This window comes from Budorcas taxicolor, chromosome 17, assembly GCF_023091745.1.
Source record: "Budorcas taxicolor isolate Tak-1 chromosome 17, Takin1.1, whole genome shotgun sequence".
Taxonomy (NCBI): Eukaryota; Metazoa; Chordata; class Mammalia; order Artiodactyla; family Bovidae; genus Budorcas; species Budorcas taxicolor.
Window position 1 is genome coordinate 55,902,655 of NC_068926.1, and position 23,169 is coordinate 55,925,823.

Here is a 23,169-nt window from a genome sequence, read left to right on the forward strand (position 1 = left end):
CAGTGTTCTTGCCTGGAGAATCCCAGGGACAGGGGAGCCTGGTGGGCTGCCGCCTATGGGGTCGCACAGAGTCGGACACGACTGAAGCGACTTAGCAGCAGCTGCAGGGTGAGCTACCTAGGGTTCCTTCTCACATCGGGTACATGACTACTGGAAAAATCACAGCTTTGACTATCTGGACCTTTGTTGGCAAAGTGATGTCTCTCCTTTTTAATACACTGTCTAGGTTTGTCACACTTTGCTTCCAAGGAGCAAGTGTCTTAATTTCATGGCTGCATTCACTGTTTGCAGTGATCTTGGAGCCCAAGAAAATAAAATCTGTCACTGTTTCCACTTTTTCCCTTTCTATTTGCCAGAAAATAATGGGACTGGATGCCCCTGCTTAATTCTCTAAACAATTAGATCAAATCTGTAAGAGGTGGCCTGCCTCTGGGCAGTGGTAGCTGCTACAACCCTTCAAAAGGAGACTAAACAGTTAACCCGTGATCAACCAATCGCTGTTTGACTCGACACCAGGTTCAGACTTTGGCAAGTTCTAAGGGAAGAGAACAGGTTTCCTATAAAAGGTCGATTTGAGCTCAGGTTATACTTTCAGATGACGTAGCGGTTACCATAAAAATCTAAATACACTAAATCCTGCCCCCCACCACAGAAATGGGGGCCCTGGAGGATGATTATATGGAAACCACAGATATGATCTATTCCTGTCACTGTGACCCAGGAAGGGGAATGTCAAGGCAGAATGGTTCACAGAAGCGGTTTTATGGTAAAAGGAAAAAGGCTGCTGGGATACACAGTGACCTCCTAAACCCAAGTCATGGAGCCATAAACCTATCTCCAGGGACTTCTGCCCCAAAAGCCAGGCTGAGAGCCTGCAACCCAAGACTTAGGGCTTGGAACAGGGAAGATATTAAGTTTTCACACATTCCTGGTATGCATATACCATTCCACATGCGCATAGGGCTTTTGGGAAGAGAGAGATACACTTACTGCGGAGAATAAACAGGAAATCGTGGCTTCAGCATATGGAAGCTCTTAGAAGCCATGCAGATTCCAAAAGAAGTGGCAACGATTCACCATCGGGGTCACCAAGAGCGGGTGCAGAGGTGATAAAGGGAAACAAGATGGTTGCAACTGCCAAAACAGCAGGCCTAGAACTGGTAACTTGGCAACTAACCTCTCATACCTTGAAGTCCAGATCCATCCAATTATTCCCCACTCTATACAAGGAAAGAATGAGAAAAAGCCCTAGAATGCACCTTCAACAGAGGTCTGGGAGGTCTTGGGTGGCTAGTTAATGAAAATGAGCAGTACTTCTTTCCCTCAACTGCAGCTTGTCAAGCCATCCGGGAGGCTCATCCAGGGAACTCAGTAAGTAAGCAAAGCCCTTCATAACTGGTTAGTTGAGATCAGGGTAACATCTGACATGAAACATACAATCAGTCTGGAGAGTTCAGACCAGCTCCATCTACACACAAACAACCCAATACCAGACCCCACATAAGGAGGCCCCCAGATAAGGCCCATTCAGACCAGAGAAACATGTTGTGGGGAAGACTGACGGATTTCACTGTCATGCCCAGAATACCTGGCAATTTCAGGCACTTCTTGGTGCTGGCAGACACATTATATGGGTGGGACAGGAAAGTGTATCCTGCTAGAAGTGAAACAGCAGCTCAAGTAGCTAAAGGCATTACCAAAAGAAATAATCCCCCCCCCCCCCCAACCCTGGTCTGGGGTTCCAGGATCCCTGGAAAGTGATAGTGGTCCAGCATTTGTGTCTCAAGTGACTAAGTGAATGAGTGCCCCGGGCATAAAGTGGACCTTGCACTCAGCTTGGAGATCCAATCTTTCGAGAAAGTAGAGGGAGCCAATCAGACCTGAAAACGAACCTCAGCTGAGAGGTTCAGGAGACTCGGTGAAATTAGATGCAGCTGCTTCCAACCGCCTGGCTCGAAAGCAGCTAGCCCCAAACGGTAAGGTAAAGTTCAGTGTGTTAGAGCTCACAGATAGTAAACCCATTCCTCAAGCTTGAGACAGGGACACCTGAGCCCGCCGAAATGGAATAAATCCAACGTACCCTCCAGGCGGGACAAACTCCAAAAGCTCTCATGGAATGTGGAGACCAGGTGCTTCCCTGTATTGGGGCCTGGGTGTACCTAAAACCCTGGAAAACCAGGAGCCCGCGGGCCCAGCTCACCCCCAAGTGGACTGACCCCACTTTACATCCCACCCATCTGCCCTGAAGTTGCAGGGGTCACTCTGGAGGTGCAACACATTCAAGGGAAAAGGCCTCAAAACCCCAACCTCTAGCCAGGTAACCGGAATTCAAGCTGCTTCTCCAAAACAAACAAAAAACCACCAAAGCTTGACCAGGAAGACCGACCCCGGCAGCAAGCTTCCACACCAGAGCAGACTTGCCTGCAGGCCGAAGACCGAGAGAGTTTCACTTTCAGAAAAACCTGAGACCATGTGCTGCTGCTAATCTTTGGACCACTCACCATCAATTGTCAGGCGTCCTTTGTCTCCCAGCAGTTAGACAAACTGAGGCTGCTCAGGGGATAAACAGTCAGGGCTGAGGCCTACTGACCACCCTACAGGCCTGAAGGCAGCTAGGGCAATTCTAGGGCCGTTCAGGGGGCGCTCTGCGCCTCCACAGAAGATGCTCTAAGCCTTGAGGCCCCCCTGACAGTGAGGAGCAGGACAACGAAAGACAAGCGGAGGCCTTTGTCACCAGCAAAGCCCGTGAACAATTCTAGGAAAATAAGTCTAACCTTTTTTCCTTAGGACTTGGTCTGGTTTCACTTCCTCCAGGAGGGAGCTGCAGGCGCCCGGCAGAGGTCTTACTCCAAACACTTCAGGCCAGACCTCCTAGTGCAAAATGGCTGCTAGACTTGCAAAGATGTTGCCCACAAGGCACTGCGCGGGGGGAGCTGTGAACAGCGCCTGCGCCTGCCCTGTGAGAGCTCCACCTCTTCTGCTGACCTGGGCCCTATAAAGTGGCTCCCAACCACAGCCTGTCCTGAGTGCCTATCCTCTGGAGCTGGGGTTTACATGTCTCCATTCTGCGGACTAAAAAAGATGCACAACGTGAAAGTTGTGAGTTAAGTTCTATTGGGGACAAAATGAGGATTGCAGCCAAGGAGACAGCACCTCAGATAGCTTTGAGAAACTGCTCCAAACAGTGAGAGAAGATCAATATGTATGATTTTGGCGAAGGGGGAGTTTGATGCAATCAAGCACTTATCTTACAAAAGGTTTTATACTAATAACGAGGAGCTGAAGTCACCATGAGATTGATTGCTTTTCTAGATATGAGGAGATGCAAGGATTGGGATCAATTCCTGAAAATATCTATCTAAAGACATGTTCCACTAGTTTCCTGGAGCATAAAGTATCTCATTCTCCACCCTGAACTCCCTCAGTGTGTATTGAAGGTCAACAGCTGCAGCAGCACAGGGTTCAACTCATACAGAAGCAAATGGCAAATGAATTAGTAGTTGACAATTCTTTGATCAAACAATTAAAGCTTTCGTTTGTTTCTGAACCAAACCGGGCCTGCTTCTGTTGGCTGGAACAATACCGGGCAGTCAATACCCGACTTGAAAAGGACAGAACGAGTCATCTACTTGCCTTCATTCTTCCTTTTCCGTGCCCACAGCCTGGGTCCCTTCCCCAACTCCAGCTCGCTCTGCTGTTTAATAATGATCTCCATTGTCCTCAGGATTGGGGCAAAGGAAGTGAGGGGATGAGGACAGGACAGACGTGGGTGTGGTTTGGTGACTTCCCCTTCCTGGAAATATTCTGAGTGCCTGCCTTAGTGATGGCAGGTTATTCTGGGCTCCTGAGTCTATGGGGGTGTAATGATGTTAATAATATCCTCTGTGCTAAGTGGGCACAGATGGACAAAGCAGGTACCCAGGAAGCAGGCAAGGGAGGCACTGGTGGGTTCACAGGCTGAGCAAAGTGCTCTGATGTTGTGCTACTGGTGTCTGGAGTTAGCCTCTGATTGTGAGGTCCTTCTGGGGACCACAGCCGTGATCAAAGAACCAGTGGAGTTGGCCGCGGGTGGTGGTGATGGGTATTGCTGGTGGTGAGAATGGTGCCTTTTAATTCTCGCTTCTTTGCCATTTTTTAAGGCCAAAGTCATAAAACCACTGCATAAGTTGGATCACATCATCGAGCAATTTCACTGAACAGTATCTATAGAGATTCTCCTATGATTTTTTTCTAGATTCTAGGAATAGAGGGAGAATGAAAGACTCTTTCTTTCCTGGAATTTAAAACCAGATGAACAAATGGATAAGGCATTTTCAGAAAGCATTAAGGGCAGTGAAGAAAATAAAATAGAGCACAGAGAGTAACTTCTTGGGAGTTTAGAAGAGATGACCATTAATCACATTTTCATGTGTGTGCTTTTTCAGGGTCTCTTTCCCCTCAGTATCTGCCCTCCTGAGCTAACTATATATCATCTACCTGAGAATGGGATCATGATGTACATTCTGTATTGTAACCTTATATTTTTTCACTTGATATATTGTGAACATCTTTTGCTTTCATTACGTATTCACCTGCATCTTTCACTTTTTTATGGATGTGGAGCAATTATTCAGACAGGCTGTACCACGCTTACATGACCCTGATGACTGTACACGGGTTGCTTCCAGTGTGCTGAAGGGAGGATGTCTCTGGGGTCTGTCTTTTCCTTCCGTCATCACTGTCGCCTCCCTGGCTCAGGCTCACACTGACCTTCACTTGGACCATTGAAATAGCCTGCTAACTGGTGCTCTGTCTCCATTGCACACTCTTCTGAGCAGACTTTATATTTCTAATAATGACACTTTTCTGCCTCCAAACTATCATTGGCTCCCTTTGTGTACACAATAAAGCCTAAACACCATAATTTTATCTCTCTTGGGTTGTGCACCAATAAAACCGGATGGCTTGAGTAAACACATGAAAAGATGCATATGCATAAGATTCTTAGGTATTAGGGAAATGCAAACCAAACCACAATGAGGTACTACTTCACACTTACTAGGATGGATGTAAATACATACTCCAGTATATAGGGTGATGTATTGAAATGTATCAAGTATTGATAAGGATGCAGAGAAACTTGTTGACTATGCCAAAGCCTTTGACTGTGTGGATCACAATAGACTGTGGACAATTCTGAAAGAGATGGGAATACCAGACCACCTAACCTGCCTCTTGAGAAATCTGTATGCAGGTCAGGAAGCAACAGTTAGAACTGGACATGGAACAACAGACTGGTTCCCAATAGGAAAAGGAGTACGTCAAGGCTGTATATTGTCACCCTGCTTATTTAAGTTATATGCAGAACATCATGAGAAACGCTGGACTGGAAGAAACACAAGCTGGAATCAAGACTGCCGGGAGAAATATCAATAACCTCAGATATGCAGATGACACCACCCTTATGGCAGAAAGTGAAGAGGAGCTAAAAAGCCTCTTGGTGAAAGTGAAAGTGGAGAGCGAAAAAGTTGGCTTAAAGCTCAACTTTCAGAAAACGAAGATCATGGCACCTGGTCCCATCACTCCATGGGAAATAGATGGGGAAACAGTGGAAACAGTGTCAGACTTTATTTTCTTGGGCTCCAAAATCACTGCAGATGGTGAGTGCAGCCATGAAATTAAAAGACGCTTACTCCTTGGAAGCAAAGTTATGACCAACCTAGATAGCATATTCAAAAGCAGAGACATTACTTTGCCGACTAAGGTCCATCTAGTCAAGGCTATGGTTTTTCCAGTGGTCATGTATGGATGTGAGAGTTGGACTGTAAAGAAGGCTGAGCGCCAAAGAATTGATGCTTTTGAACTGTGGTGTTGGAGAAGACTCTTGAGAGTCCTTTGAACTGCAGAGAGATCCAACCAGTCCATTCTGAAGGAGATCAACCCTGGGATTTCTTTGGAAGGAATGATGCTAAAGCTGAAGCTCCAGTACTTTGGCCACCTCATGCGAAGAGCTGACTCATTGGAAAAGACTCTGATGCTGGGAGGGATTGGGGGCAGGAGGAGAAGGGGACGACCGAGGATGAGATGGCTGGATGGCATCACGGACTCGACAGACATGAGTCTGAGTGAACTCTGGGAGATGGTGATGGACAGGGAGGCCTGGCGTGCTGCAATTCATGGCGTCACAAAGAGTCGGACATGACTGAGCAACTGAACTGAACTGAACTGGACATTGTTGGTGGAAATATAAAGTCTTTTAGGGAAACATTTTTGTCATTCCTCAGACAGCTAAACATAGAATTGCTGTGGTTCCTAGCAATTCCTCTTTTAGGTACATACCCAAAAGAACTTAAAACAGAGACTTGAACAGATACTTGTATGTTGGTGTTCACTGTAACACTATTCACACTAGATAAAAGGTGGAAACCCCTTCATGGATCACAGCCTTGTCATGGCAAATGGGCTTGTGTAACTCAATGAAGTTATGAGCCATGCCCTGCAGGGCCTCCCAAGATGAACGGGTCATAGTGGAGAGTTCTGACAAAACATGGACCACCGGAGGAAGGAATGGCAAACCACTCCAGTATTCTTGCTGTGAGAATCCAATGAATAGTATGAAAAGGCAAAAAGACATAACACTGGAAGATAAGCCCCCCAGGTTAGAAGGTATACAATATGCTAATAGGGAAGAGCAGAGGGCAATTACTAATAGCTCCAGAAAGAATAAAGTGGTTGGGTCAAAGCAGAAACGACACTCAGTTATGGATGTGTCTGGTGGTGAAAGTAAAGTCTGATGCTGTAAAGGACAATATTACATAAGAACTTGGAATGTTAGGTCCATGAATCAAAGCAAAGTGGACATGGTCAAACAGGAGATGGAAATAGTGAACATCTTAGGAATCAATGAACTAAAAATGGATAGGAATGGGTGAACTTAATTCAGATGACCATTATATCAACTACTGTGGGCAATATTCCCATAGAAAAAATGTAGTAGTCCTCAAAGTCAACAAAAGAGTCTGAAATGCAGTACCTGGGTACAATCTCAAAAATGACAGAATGATCTCAGTTGGTTTCCAAGGCAAACCATTCAACAACAGAGTAATCCAGATTTATGCCCCAACCACTGATGTCAAAGAAGCTGAAACTGAACGGTTCTATGAAGACCTACAAGAACTAGAACTAGAAATAACACACACAGGCACAAAAGATGTCCTTTTCATCATAGGGGATTGGAATGCAAAACTAGGAAATCAAGTGATACCTGGAGTAACAGGTAAGTTTGGCCTTAGAGTACAGAATGAAGTAGGGCAAAGGTTAACAGAGTTTTGTCAAAAGAACATGCTAGTTATAGTAAACACAACTTTTCAACCACCCAAGAGACGACTCTACACATGGACATCACCAGATGGTCAAAATCAAAATCAGATTGATTATATTCTTTGCAGCCAAAGATGGAGAAGCTCTATATAGTCAGCAAAAACAAGACCTGGAAGTGACTATGGCTCAGATCATCAGCTCCTTACTGCACAATTCAGGCTCAAATTGAAGAAAGTAGGGAAAAACACTAGGCCGTTAAGGTATGACCTAAATCAAATCTCTTATGATTATACAGTGGAGGTGATGAACAGATTCAAGAGGTTAGATCTGGTAAACAGAATGCCTTAAGAACTATGGATAGGAATTTGTTACTGCACGGGAAGCAGTGACCAAAACCATCCCCAAGAAAAGAAATGCAAGAATGCAAAGTGATTGTCTGAGGAGGCTTTACAAATAGCTGAGGAAAGAAGAGAAGCAAAAAGCAAGAAAAAAAGGGAAAGATATGCCCAACTGAATGCAGAGTTCCAGAGAATAGCAGAGAGATAAGAAGACCTTCTTAAGTGAATAATGTAAAGAAGTTGAGGAAAACAACAATGGGAAAGAATAGAGATCTCTTCAAGAAAACTGGACATATCAAGGAAACATTTCATGCAAGGATGGGCAGGATAAAGGACAGCAATGGTAAGGTCCTAAGAGAATCAGAAGATCTTAAGGAGAGGTAGCAAGAATACACAGAAGAACTATGCAAAATAGGTCTTAATGCCTTGGATAACCACAATGGTGTGGTCACTAACCTAGAGTCAGACATTCTGGGATGCGAAGTCAAGTGAGCCTTAGGAAGCATCACTACAAACAAAGCTAGTGGAGTTGATGGAATTCCAGTTGAGGTATTTCAAATCCTAAAAGTTGATGCTGTTAAAGTACTACACTCAGTATGCCAGCAAATTTGGAAAACTCATAAGTGTCCTCAGGACTGGAAAGTCACTTTTCATTCCAAACCCAAAGAAGGACAATGCCAAAGAATGTTCAAACTACCACACAATTGCACCCATCTCACATGCTAGCAAAGTAATGCTCAAAATTCTCCAAGCGAGGCTTCAACCATACATTAGCTGAGAACTTCCAGATGTACAAACTGGGTTCAGAAAAGGCAGAGGAATAAGATATCAAATTGCCAAAATTCATTGGATCATAGAAAAAAAAAGAGAATTCCAGAAAAACATCTGCTTCATTGACTACGCTAAAGTCTTTGACTGTATGGATCACAACAAATGTGGAATTCTTAAAGAGATGGGAATACGAGACCACCTTGCTTGTCTCCTGAGAAACTTGTATTCTCAATCAAGTCAGGAAGTAACAGAACATTACATGGAACAAGGGACTGGTTCAAAATTGGGATGGGAGTATGAGAAGGGTTTATATTGTCATCCTGCTTATTTAACTTATATGCACAGTACATCATGTGAGATGCTGGGCTGGATGAAGCACAAGCTGGAATCAAGATTCCCAGGAGAAATATCAACAAGCTCAGATATGCAGATGACACCACTCTAATGGCAGAAAGTGAAGAGGAACTAAAGAGCCTCTTGATGAGGGTGAAAGAGGAGAGTGAAAAAACTGGCTTAAAATTTAACATTCAAAAAACAAAGATCATGGCATGTGGTCCCATCACTTCATGGCAAATAGATGGGGAAAAAGTGGAAGCACTGACAGATTTTATTTTCTTGGGCTCCAGAATCACTGGGGATGGTGACTGCAGCCATGAAATTAAAAGATGCTTGCTCCCTGGAAGGAAAGCTATGACAAACCTAGACAGCATATTAAAAAGCAGAGACATCACTTTGCCAACAAAGGTCTGTATAGTCAAGGCTATGATTTTTCCAGTAGTCATGTATGGATGTGAGAGCTGGACCATAAAGAAGGCTGAACACCAAAGAACTGATGTCTTCGAGTTGTGATGCTGGAGAATACTCTTGAGAGTCTCTTGAACTGCAAAGAGATCAAACCAGTCAATTCTAAAGGAAATCAACCCTGAACATTCTTCAGAAGGACTGATGCTGAAGCTGGAGCTCCAATACTTTGGCCACCTGATGTGAAGAACTGACTCATTGGAAAAGACCCTGATGCTTGGAAAGATTGAAGGCAAAAGGAAAAGAGGGCAACAGAGGATGAGATGGTTAGATAGCATCACTGTCTCAATGGACATGAATTTGAGCAAACTCCAGGAGACAGTGAAGGACAGGGAAGCCTGGTGTACTGCAGTCCACGGATCACAGAGAGTTGGACATGACTTCGTAACTGAACAACAAAAAAGGTGGGGAAAAACCCAAGTGTTCCTAACAGATAAACAAAAAGTGATATATACACACAATGGAATGTTATTCAGCCATACTTAAGAATATAGTTCAGGTTCATGCTACCACATGGATTAACCACGAAAAAATTGAGTATATAAATCACACACAAAAGGATAAATGTTATATGATTTCACTTACATGAAATATTTAAAATAAGCAATTCATAGAAATGGAAGGTAGACTAGAAGTGACCAGCTGATTGGAGAGATTGGAGAGTTGTTGTTTAATGGGTACAGTTTCTGTTGGGAGGATGAGAAGGTTTTCATGGTGGTGATGGCTGCACGGCAGTGTGAATGTGATTAATGTGAATGAATTATGTGCCTAAAAGGGTAAGGTGGCTAATTTTATGCCATGTATACTTTGCCACACAGACATGCACACAACACTGATGGCTTGTCCACCCCCGCCTCTGTGCTTTTAGTCACAAAGTTGGTTTTTCTTCGTGTACATTTTGTTTTTCCTAACATTTCTGCCTGTTGAAATCCCATTTCATTTTCAAGTCCTACCTTAAATGCTATCTCCTTCCTTGATGACTTTCCTAACTTTTTGTCCCTCCAATCAAATCAATGTGATGTTTAATTTGTTTGGGCTTTGGGAATTCTCTATACATTTCTTCTGGGCTGTTTTCTTAGTTCCCTGTTAGACTATAATTGGGGCTTCTACCAATTGCTTATTTTATATATTTCATATAAGTGAAATGATATAACATTTATCCTTTTGTGTCTGATCTACAATGTTTTTGTGGCTAATCCATGTGGTAGCATGAGCTGGAACTATATTTGTATGTATGGCTAAATAATATTCCATTGTATGTATATATCACACTTTATTTATCTGTTAGGGACACTTGGGTTTTTCCTACCTTTTCTGTTGGTCACAGGGACCCCCTGTTCATCTTTGCATAATTCATTCAACAAATATTTATTGAGCCCATACTGTGCACCAGCTTGGTACATAATGCCAATATACGGTAAAAGTTAAAATGTTGGACTGAGTTGAAATGTCATAAGTGGTCTGAACCCCAAATCCTCCGAGGAATTTCATAGTGGTGTAACTTTAAGGAGGAGTCACTTTCCTCCATACTTAAAAGATTTGTGGCTTTCATTTCTGGAGGTAGTCAGCTATGGGCTTCCCTGGGGACTCAGATGGTAAAGAATCTACCTGCAATGTGGGAGACTTGGGTTTGATCCCTGGGTCAGGAAGATCCCCTGGAGAAGGGCATGGCAACCCACTCCAGTATTATTGCCTGGAGAATCCCATGGACTTGGGAGCCTGGCGGGCTGTAGTCCACGGGGTTGCAAACAGTCAGACATGACTGAGCATGCACACATATGGAAAACCCATTATGCCTTGCTGTTACCTCCATCATTCATCATTCAGCTATGACAGGCTGTTTTTCCTTTCTTCCAGGAAAATATATTACCCACCTTTGGGGAAATTGTTTTCCTTTTCCTGTCCTCCAACTCCAACCCCTGTACTTGGGTGAGCTGCCATGTTCTTATGCGATTTCACTCTCTTGGTCACTGTTGACTGGTCCAAGGTGGACACTTAACCCAAGCTGGGCCAATTAAAGTTTTCCCTGGAATTTAAAAAACCAGAACAGAGGAGGGGAGCCTGGGGGAGACTAGAAGCCACACTGCCATCTGTGTAAGAGGAAGGCTTGTAGCAGGACAGCGTATGGCTGAGGCACAGACAGAAAGGGCCCTGGCACCAGCTGAATCCAAAGATCCAGGCATGTTTTTGTCCATCCTATTGCTGTTTCAATCCTTCATTGTATTCCAACAAATTTCTAAATTAGTCTAAAGTGGAATTCTGTTCCTTGTAACCTATTTGCTGCAAACTCTCTGAGCCTTGGTTTTCTCATTAAAAGGGATGGTAATCCCTTTTTCATAGAATTGTTATGAATATTTTAAAAAGATATTGCATATAAAGTGTTCAAGATAGCACCTGGCATATAATAAGTGACCAATAATTGTTAACAATGATTATCATTTAAATCTGCCTGCAGACAATGTGGGTGCTCCCTCTAAGCCTATTGAATCAGAAAAGAGTTTCGATTCTTCTTTCAGCTCTGTCCATGAGAGAAGGGTCATTCTTTGTGACTTTAGTGCCTTCTGTCCTCATTTGGCCCAGCCATGCCTCCTTCTCTGATGACAACCTGAGTTCTGAAGGGCTCTCACCATTTTCAGCCAGTTCTGGCGGAAGTGTCTCCCACCATGGGGGCCTGAGACAGATGGGTTTATCCCACACTCCAAACGGAGCCTCACCTCATTCCATTTCCATTTGGCTCCAGCTGGTAGACACCTACTGCACAGCTCCAAGGCTTAATTGCATTCTGCTTGTATGTTGCCAGACACTAAAACCTTGTTGTTGGGAGTTAAGTGTTTTGGGAAATGGGCTGTATTATTTTGCCAACCGAGGCTCTGGAAAGTTGGAACTGCTGAATGAGCCGCCAGACCTGACCTTGGTCTCCGACTGGTGCACCTGTACTCGCCAGGGAAGACGTGTTGAATTGCTTGCTGTGAGCTCTGTGAATCGACTTGGAAGATGCCCTGCTCCTGCAGGGACATTTAGTGGCACATAGTAGGCTCTCAATTGTTCTCATAATATAAATATATTGTGAATTACTCTGGCTGTTAAAGGTAAACCAACAGCAAACAACTAAATCATGGTTGGTGCCAGACAGGGTTTTAAGCCCTCTATGTGTACTAACTCGGTGGTTCACAAACTCTGCTGCACACTAGAATCACCTGGGTCATTTCTAAAGGTCCTGATACTCAGGCCACACCCTGTGCCAATGACATCAGAATCGCTGGGCAGCAAGAGTTTTAAGAACTCCCTGGGTGATTCAAATGTGCAGTCAAGGACGAGATTCAGTGAAGGTCCTCATATAATCCTCCCAGCTAGTCTATGAAGTGGGTACTATTACTCACACTGTATTATTGAGGAAACTGGAGCACAACAGACAGGTTAAGTGACTTTCCCAAGGTCACACAGCTGGCAAGTGTCAGAGTCAGTCTACCAGACCAGCAGGCTACCAGGTCCCAGAGCCCAGGCTTTTAATTCTAGAGTAAAACACTGCAACTCCACCACTATGCTACATCCTGCAACAGAAGCCTGAGTTTCTCCCCTTTTATACTCTCTGAGGATGCCTCATCCTCTCCCGATTTCGCCTCATTGGTCTTCTCACCTTCAGTCTCAAGCCCTCTACTTCAGTAGGATCATAATGCATGCCACACATGCAATTTTAAGTTTCCTATGGGTCACATTAAAAAAGCAAGACAAGTGAAATTAATACAACATTTTATTTAACCCAATATACCCCAGGTATTATCGTTTTGACATCCAATCAATGTTAAAAAATGTTAATGAGATATCCCACATTTTTCATACTAAGTGTTCAAAATCCCATGTATATTTTCAGTTATAGCACAGCTCAGTTTGCACCTGCCACATATCATGTGCTCAGTAGCTACAAGCAAGTAATGGCTACCATATTGGACAAAGTGACTAAGAGTGCAGACCTTAGAAATTCTCATCACAAGAAAAAAAAAGTAATTGTGTGAGTTGATGATGGATAACATCTAGCCTTGGTAATCCTTTCACAATTTGCACATACATATATGTCATTATGCTGTATACCTAAAACCAATACAATGTTATATGTTAACTAAACATAAATGTCCATTAAAAAAATTAAAAATAGAAAAAAAAGAAGTATCATAGTTTATTGGAAGACAGAGGGTGAGAAGACAATGATACCATGATTAACCATTTTATATTGTGGAACTCTCTCCTCTCCTCCTGGGTTTCCTGGCTTGACTGATACCAGACGCACGGGACCATTCTTAGTATAGACTAAGCGAAGGTTCCGGAGTTAAGCCACATCTAAATTACTAGTTAAGATAACTCTAAATTCCAATATCATCTTTTCCCTAATGGGTCCTTTTTGACAGGGCCACCCCTTCTACCTCCTCACCTCCCACTTTGGAGACCATGGAGCTGGGACGTCACCTGTCCAGCACGTTCTGTCACATACAGGAAGGTTGGCTCTGATAATGACCCCCACCTTACACGTATTTTATGCTCTTTTAAAGCAAAATGGACATTTGCAAAGCTACTGCAAAGCTGAGTGATAAAACATCTATGTTCCTAGTCTTTCCTCTGTCTCTTGATTGATGCTTTGGCTTTAACTCTGATTTTTCTCTCTGCTCTACCTGCACAATGGATCTGAAGACAGTCTCTCCCACTACTGTGCCACTAGCCCTGTGAAAGGAAGGACCTTTCCTCGGGGCTGTCTGGAATTTAGCCACACTTACACATGGATCCCTCTTCTCTAATTAGGAATCCTTTTGTTGCAAGTGAAGGAGACCAAACCAAATCTGGCTTATTGAGCAGGCTTTGTCCACATAACCAATTCAAAGGTCCGACTTGATCCAGATACCCTCATTGTGATTTGAGACTTCTCTTACTCCATTTCTCAACTTCATTTTCGTCTCCTGGTTGGCAGTGTCTGTGTGGTGGCTCTTGGAAGCTATACTAAGTCGCTTCAGTCGTGTCCGACTCTGTGCGACCCCATAGACGGCAGCCCACCAGGCTCCCCCGTCCCTGGGATTCTCCAGGCAAGAACACTGGAGTGGGTTGCCATTTCCTTGGAAGCTGTAGACTTATTTTATCCTTATTGTCATTAATTCCAGCAGAAAGTTCCTTGCTCTCACCAGTTCCAACACAAGATCAGAGGTTGACTTTTATCGGATTACATGTCCATCCCTCTGTTCCACTCTGGTCCATGCTCCAACTATGACCTGTGGTCTATTTTTATATGACCTGCAATCTCAGGTTTTTACATTTTTAAATGGCCATGTATATAAAAAGAATATGCAACAGATATTTGCTATATCTGTTCCTGCTCCTTCACAGAAAAAGCCTCTCCAGTGCACATGGGGTGCTCTCATGATAACCATGCAGGTGGCTGCAGGTGGCTCAGTCAGAGCAGTGGGACAGGGCACCACCTGACACAGGCTTGGCATGCAGTAGGTACTCGATACTTCTCCCTGAGGTTCTTCTTTGAGCTTGGGAGCTGGGGGGTGATGTATTGCCTCCTTCTAGTCCCTAGTCTATTTTAGTCGTAAAAGATCTTCCTTTGAGTAAATACTCCTCGCCTAAGCTGTTAATGCCCGCCCAGTTCCTTTTTGGCAGGTTTTAAATATTTCCTGGAGAGCAAGATGGAAGGGTAATACTAACATACACCACTAGATGGAGCTACAGCTCTGAGAAATAGGCTGGGAAAGTGATGAGTAAGTCTCGCATCTCCCCTGCCCAAGACAGACAGACACACAGGTTCTAGACTTGGCTCTGCCACTTACCGGCTATGTGACTGTTGGCAAACGACTTCAAGTGCTGGCATCCTTACTTGTGAAATGGGGATTATAACAATGCTCACATCAGAGGTATGTCGTGACCATCAAGTAGGATGCAAACTGTGGAACACAGAGTAAGTTAACAGGATGCTAGGAAGTCCCATCACTAGAGCTACTCCTGGGGGCATGGTTCCAAAAGCAAGGTAACTTTAGTGACCTCCTTGTCTCATATGATCAGGGCTGGGGGGCAGGGTCAGAGGGCAGCAGCACAAGGGAGTGAAATGAAATGAATTCGCTCAGTCATGTCTGACTCTTTGCGACCCCGTGGACTGTAGCCTACCAGGCTTCTCTGTCCATGGGATTCTCCAGGCAAGAATACTGGAGTGGGTTACCGTTTCCTTCTCCAGGGGATCTTCCCGACCCAGGGATCAAACCTGGGTCTCCTGCATTGGAGGCAGACACTTTAACCTCTGAGCAAAAGGGAGGGAAAGCAGAGTTAGCTGAACACGGGTACAAAACACCTTTTGGAGGCTCCATTTCATCATCTGTAAGGCAGGGGAGCCCTACCTTGCAGGATGATGATGAAGAGATGAGATAACACATAGCAAGCATTTTGCACAGTGTCTGGAAGGAAGCAGTCCCTCCGTCAGTGCGAGGTTGTGAGTGGCTGCTTGACGCTTTTTGCAAACCCAGTCCTCAAGACCCTCTCTCCCCGCTCCTCTTCTGCCCTCTCCTCCCACTTCCTGCTTTAACTGTCATGACCCATAGGATGCTGAGGTCCTACGTCTGTCTCCACTGCCACCCACTCTCCTGAGTTTTAAATCCCCCCACTTGACTGCCCCAGAAGCATCTCCCACTCAGTATGCTCAAAACGGAACTCCTTACCTTCTCATTCTGAATGTTCTTTTCTTCCTTTCCTTCTGCTACATTAAAGGTACCAACTTCCACCCAGTGGTCTGAGCTGGAAAATTGGACATGATTCCCGATGTTCTTGTCTTCTGTCCATTTGTCATACACCAAACCGACTTCTGCTGATTCCACCTTTTAAATATCCTTTTAATGGATCTCCCTGGCCCCACTGGCATGTGCTTCCTATAATCACTGCTACGGCAGCCGTATCTTAGCACCCTGTTCCCTGCCTTGCACTCACACAGTGGCTATTTGTTTTTCTTGAATGGAAATATGATTATTCCCCTGCTGAAAATCCTTCCCTGGCTCCCCATGGCCAGTAAGTTGGCCTAAACTTCCTAACATGGCCTGAAAGAAAGAAAACAGTTAGTCACTCAGCCGTGTCTGACTCTTTGCGACTCTGGCTTGTAGCCTGTTTCTGTTCTTGAGATTCTCCAGGCAAGAATACTGGAGTGGGTTGCCATTCCCTTCCCCAGGGGATCTTCCTGACCTGGTGATCGAACCTGGGTCTCCTGCGCTGCAGGTAGATTCTTAATTGTCTGAGCCACCAGGGAAAATTAACATGGCCTAGAAGGCACCTAAAACTCTGATTTCTACCTCCCTCCCCAGCCTCCGTCTCCTCTCCTTCCCTGTGCTCACTACCAACCTGACCTTACAGTCCAGCCAGACATATGTTATTTCAGTTCCTCAGATGACACTGAGTTTCTTTTTTGCCTCTAGGCCTTTCCCTCCTTCTTTCTTCTCCACTCCCCCTCACCCCAATCCTGATTTAATACAGAAAAGTTTAGGGGCTTTCCTTGTGGCTCAGATGGTAAAGAATCTCCCTGCAATGCAGGAGACCCAGGTTCAGCCCCTGGGTCAGGAAGATCCCCTAGAGAAGGGAATGGCTACCCACTCCAGTATTTCTTGCCTGGAGAATCCTAAGGACAGAGGAGCCTGGCAGGCTATAGTCCACAGGGCCGCAAAGAGTCAGACATGACTGAGTGACTGAACACACACAGAGAAGTTTAGAACCTCTTAACTGAGCAGCCTCCTTATAGACTGCATCTCACCTCTACACCCCAGTGGCTTGTCATGACATCACACTAAACAAAGAGTACTGCCGTGGATATCATGCAGTCCCTCTGCCTTCTCCATCACCCTTTGCTGACCTGTGCCTCTAGGTAAATTATCTGTGATCAGGGACCTTGTCTGCTTTGGTCATTGCTCTACCCTTTGAACCTAGAACTTGGTTGGTTGATGCATATTCAGTTCTTGATAAATATTCATTGACTAAAAAGAGTAAATAACTGAATAGGTGAGATGCTGCATAGACAGAAAAATAGTTCGACTCTCTTCTTTCCACCCCTTCTGGATCATGGGGAGATGCTGGGGTCCAGCCTATATGAGCATCCCGATAATCAAGTCCAGATGTTTAAATGTTAATTCGGTTTGGCTGTCAGCGAGAGAGTTAAAATGACTACAGGTCCTGTAACTTAAGTCAGATGTATGGGGGAAGACCAAGATGGGAAAAGAAGACGAAGATGAGAGAAGAGGTTAAATGGCAATAAACCCACACAATTTTGAGATGACTGGAAGTTAAGCTTCCTTGTACAACCAAACCCAACACAAGATATTACAAGGACTCTTAAGGATGAGATTTTCTTGCACATCACTTGCCTTGTTGGGAAGTGCTCCATCCATTCACCCACCAACCCACCTACTCATCTCTATCTAGGACAGTATACATAAAGTTGAGAACTACACTCTCACTCTAATGGTATGAAATGGGCATAACATCAGCACCTACTTAACTGTAGTTGTGAGATTATTAGGCAAGAATATCACCCAGCACTGGGCCTGCTGCATATCAATAAATGATAACTGTATGTTACTATTAGGATTTCAATACCACGCCCAGATCCCACAGCTCCAACTTTTCCCCAGCCAGACAGCAAACATTCAACTCAATTTTATTATCCAGAATTTGAGGAGAAGGCTAAGAGGGAAGGATCCTGGAGAGGGAGTAGGCAGAATCAGGCTGGACCAAGGAGCATCAGAGGCCGGGAGCCTGAGGCTGGTATGTGAGGGAGAAGGGGGCTTCCACCTGGGAGCAGCTCCCCCTAGAATGTTTTCAGAATCTGGTCTCCAGATGACCCTACCAGATCATAATGAGTCTCCATGAGAGCAGGCACACGGTGTAGACAGCCCTCCTCCACTGGGGTCACTGGTCGACCCAGGCCCACTACGTCTGGGCACTCTGGGACCGGATGGGGATGTTGATTCGGCTCTGCAGCCAGCTGATATAATCCTCTTGAGGCATATGGATGATGTGTTCTCGCACAAACTAAGGGGGCAGACACAAGACAGCCTCAGATTTGGTCTGAAAGCTAGACTCCATGCCCCCTCCCCTCCCCAAGAAGATCCCAGATGATTTGTGATTGAGGCTGGTGGCCCCAGGACACCTCCAACCCCTCAGGCATTCATAATCAAGAAAAGGGCCTCTTTCCAGTTTCCCAGTTCAGCAGGCTAATTTTAAGTCCCTTTTTGTCACCACTGACCCAAAGAAATCTGGGGAGAGCAGAAAAACCCAGCTGTCTGCATCTTTTTCTCTTTTCTACTGCAGAATATCTTTTTAAAAAGTCATTTGTCCATACACATTTTTGGGTTCACAGACTCCCTTGAGAATTGAGGACAGCCACAGGCTTGCTTCCAGGAAAGGGTTAAGATACAAAGCACAGAGTTTCACATGAATTTCAGGTTAAGAGACCCTCCCACATCCAGGTTAACAGAAGTTCTGTGATGTTCTACTGGGAGAAGAGCATGCTAACTTTTATGAGCTAGGGCTAATAAAACTCAGCCCAGAAAAAGGGGAACATCCATATCCATAGTCCCCTCCTTTCACCCATTCAGAAACGGCTTTTTCCATAAGCTGTCACTGAGTCGTGTCCCACTCTTTGCAACCCCATGGACTGCAGCAGGTCAGGCTTCCCTAGTCAGGCTTTACCATCTCCTAGTGTTTGCTCAAACTCATGTCCACTGAGTCGGTGATGCCATCCAACCATCTTGTCCTCTGTTGTCACCTTCTCCTGCCTTCAATCTTTCTCTAAGTGGCAGGTGGAATGCACACCCCACAACTGGAAAGATGCCCTGGAGACTTAGTTTCAGGCTAGCCTGCCAGATTCTCCCACGAAAGAGCTTCACGAGATGTGGGAAGCGGAATCTGACATTGGAGCTTGTCCACAAGGTATTTCTCCCTCCCCCAACTCCTGACTGTGTGCCCACATACACAAGCCAGGTCAGCCTGTGGAAGGGCCAGACCATCATGAAAACACTGAGAGGCCCAAGAAAGCCACCATTTGAGTCACTTCTTTGTCTTGAGACACTGAAAACCCTATTAAAACGTACATTTGCCATAACATAAAATTAAGGAAGTGACTCCACAGATATCTGTTAATATCTTAGTTGGAGGGCCCTTCCTCCTCCCCACATCTGCTGACACCTTTTGATGCCCTAAGGGAATAGGGCACCAGGAATTTCTAGGGGAGGTGGGGAAGGTAGGCTGCTACTGCAGACCCTTGTGAGGCTCCTCAGCACCCTTCAGATAAAGACCTAAATCCTTAACTTGACCTTCAGAGATCTGCACACGCTGACATTTCTGGTCCCCTGGGAACCATGCACCTTCCTGCTCTCTTCCTTCCAGAGCCACTGACTGCCGCTGAATCCCTCTAGCAGTTCAAGCTCTGTCCTGCTCCGGGGCCTGGGCACCTGCTCATTCCCTTTCTCTTCAGCTTGCTGCCTTTTCAGATCTCAGCTTAAAAGTCATCCTCCTCAGGGGGCTCTCGTTCAGAGAAGCCTCTTCCACATTTACGTTAAGTCAGGGCTCCTCAAACTGTATTGTGCGTATCAGTCACCTGGCATCTCACTGAAACACAGATGCTGAGCTGGTCAGATACAGTTCAGAGCCTGGGATGCCGCATTTCTAACACGCACCCATGTGAGGTCCACAGGCCACGATTTTAGTTGCAAGCTTCACAGTGCTGCTCACTATGACTGTCAGTTATTGCACTCACATGTCCATTCATTTCTATTTCTCCAAAGACTCCAAGTTTCCCGGGGGCATCATTTACACAGAATATAATGTCCCCTGGAGCTGAACAACCAAGGTCACAGGACAATGCCTCTTCTATTGGATGATGAGTTCCATGAAGGCTTTTATGCCTTTTAAAAAACTTTAAAAACTTCAACAGTGCCTAGATGTTGAGAGGCCAGAATGAGTGTGTCTGGGGTGTTATGAGAGGAAAGGAAGTGCTCGTCACCTCGATGGCGACTGCGATGTCCGGGGAGCACAGTTCCCAGGCTCTTAGCTCCTGGAGCACCTTTAGGAGGACATGCGGTCGGATCCTCAGGTCCAGATTTTCCCCAAACTTCTGCAGTTTTGCCAGGATCTTCCTCACAGGGCGGAAATTCTTCAGATCCTCAGGGAGTCTGGACAGCAGGTCAAAGTACCTTCAATTCCAAGAGGAGAGGATCGGTTAGGAAACTGCTGGCAGACAGTCTGGGCACCCAAAGGACCTCATCTCCACTCCTGGGATGTCTCCAGGGTAGCAACAGTCTTTATCTGGGGGACTTTCCTCCCTCCTCAACGTAAAGTATCCACAGATCAGGCAAGTCTTTGTTTTTAGGGATAGTAAAAACCGGGAGTCACGATTAGCACAGTGGCTCAGCAGTAAAGAACCCGCTTGTAATGCAGGAGACACAGATTTGATCCCTGGGTTGGGAAGATCCCCTGGAGAAGGGAATGCAACCCACTCCAGTGTTCTTGCCTGGGAAATCCCATGGACAGAGGAGCCCAGTGGGTTACAGTCCATGGGGTTGCAAAGAGTCAGATATGTCTTAGAAACTTAACAACAACAAAAACAATGAAAATTAAGGGCATGCTTTAAAGACAGGCATTGATGATTTTTTCTGCCAAGCAGACAATGTGACAAGTTATAAGGAAGGAAAAATACTGGTATTCTGAAGCTACTCTTGGAGAGTTAATCGAGCCAAGGAGGACATGGACGCACTTGTGGGATACCTTCTAGGATGCAAGAGGTTCTCACACACCAGCTGCTGAGGACGTGTGTCTGTGTGTGTGTGTATTTTCCATGTTCCTGAAAATGAACAATCAGAGGCCATGATTTTGGTGTTTCAGTGGGTTTTAAGAACCTACTTTGGCCACTGGATACAAAGAGCCTTCTCACTGGAAAAGACCCTGATGCTGGGAAAGATTGAAGGCAAGAGGAGAAGGGAGGGACAGAGGATGAGATGGTTGGATGGCATCATTGACTCAATGGACATGAGTTTGAACAAACTCTGGGAGATGGTGAAGGACAGGGAAGCCTGGTATGCCTCAGTTCATGGGGTTGCAAAGGGTTGGACATGACTGACTGAACAAAAAATATTAACATTATGACAGTGTGTGAAGGTAGTTTGGGAATGCATCCTTGAGACAGTGGGGAAAAGGTAGGTTCTAACCTAGGGGTTCAGGTGTGGGTGAAGGTAGGGGTGTTATCTCATGGAAAATGGTTTTTTTCCCCGATTGTAGAAAAAGTTGAAGAAAAACTTGATCATCCATCATACATTTTGGCTGCTCATACTGCTTTATATTTGTCATATCTGTTTATATATTTATTCTGATCTTTTTGTAAGCTCCCATTCTGCATTATTAAAATTGTTGAAGGGATTCTTGGTACATTTTTAGGCTTTCCTATCTTACTCTAAGATCTTGATTTACTCACCCTGACAGGATGGAGGTTTTGGAAATCAGACTCCAATTTTATATTGCAGATAAGCATAGAGACAGGTCAGACAGGGGTTTAAATCCTAAAGTTTCCCGATTTGTAAAGTGGGGGATAATATGTACCCTTCAGGATTTTTGTGGGGAATAAAATAGACAATTCATGAAAAGTGCTTAGGAGGGGCGTGTCTACCATCCAGCAATCACCCAATTTGCATTATTCTGTGTTGTATTAATTATCACCCCTGTGCACACTGTTCTTGAGGTATGCTTGTCTGGCTTTGTATCATTAAGAGTTAAATTATTTGGGGAATATAGTTCTCCCCCCACAGACCTCAGGATCTGTTGGTATTTTCAGATTGGTTTGCCTCTTCTGCTTCTCTTATAAGGGTTGGCAAGTGAGTCTATATTTGCAAGCTGAAGCAAACAGAAGGTAAATATGGTGAGTGCAGCTAGGTAGATTATCTGTGGCTCAGGAACTGTGGGGTTTCTTGCCTGATTATACTCTGGATATAGCCTGTTTTGGGAGAGGGGCCCTCCTAGTGGCCGAGGACAGTTTTGGAGTGATGCTTCTCTGTCTTGAGGATAATGGGACTGAATGTAACTTTGTAACACCAGTACCCCGTTCACCACTTCCAGGGACTGCCTTATCTGGCTCTCAGGATCTTTACCAGTGGTCTGCAATTTCTTCTGCATCGGCTTTCACTGCGGAGACTTGGTGTCTCATTTTGGCTATATCCTTTTGGAAATTTGAGACAAGGTTGAAAGAGTGGAACTTCTGGATACCTCTTTCTTCTTGGCGCCTGCATCACAGATGGTATGAGAAAGAGGAAGATGAATCAGATGCTCTTTTTCTTTCACCTTCCTAGCTGCCCTCAGAGATCTGAGTTAAACACCTTTTCCTTCTTGAGGTCCTTCTTAACCCTCTCAGCTACCCTGTAAGATACCAGCGGGCTTTGGGCCTAAGAGGCTACAGCTCTCTCCAAGGTCCTGAAATGCTCATTGTCTTACTAAACCCAGTCACTTTTTAATCAGCCCTCATTCTCTCTCTACTTTTGATTGTCTTTCCAGTTTTCTCATTGGTAAGATGGAGGATAATCATCATTCCTAGATCCCAGTGGTGAGGAGTAAATGATAACATGTGTATAGTGCTGAGGTCAGTGCTGACTCACAACAGCAGGTGTTTAACTCATGTTGGTTCCTCTCCTCCTCATGCCCTTCATCATCTTATGCATACATCTTCTCTCTCCAAAGAGACTATATTACAAATATACCCATGCCGCCAACCATACACACATTTCAATGGCTTTCCATTTACTCAGAATAAAGTCCTTTGAGTGACTTACTCCCTAAGGCTCTGGATTATTCAGCCCCTACAACAACTTCCAGCCTTATCTCTACCCTTTCTACCCCTTTTCTCCCAGAATTTTAGGGTTTGGTTCATGAGCTGGGTCAGGAAGATCCCCTGCAGAAGGAAATGGCA

The 23,169-nt window shown here is 44.9% G+C and overlaps 1 protein-coding gene across 1 annotated transcript in view; it reads right to left on the bottom strand.

Annotated features, from left to right (window-relative positions):
* Positions 1–18,149: 18,149 nt before the first annotated feature.
* Positions 18,150–23,169, bottom strand: part of CCDC60 (coiled-coil domain containing 60) — a 165,029-nt gene continuing 160,009 nt past the window's right edge. The window contains exons 12-14 of the mRNA XM_052655022.1: positions 22,358–22,489; positions 20,224–20,413; positions 18,150–18,251 (exon numbers count right to left, since the gene is read on the bottom strand). Coding sequence (XP_052510982.1) covers positions 18,150–18,251; positions 20,224–20,413; positions 22,358–22,489 — 424 coding nt within the window. The remainder of the gene's footprint in view (positions 18,252–20,223; positions 20,414–22,357; positions 22,490–23,169) is intronic.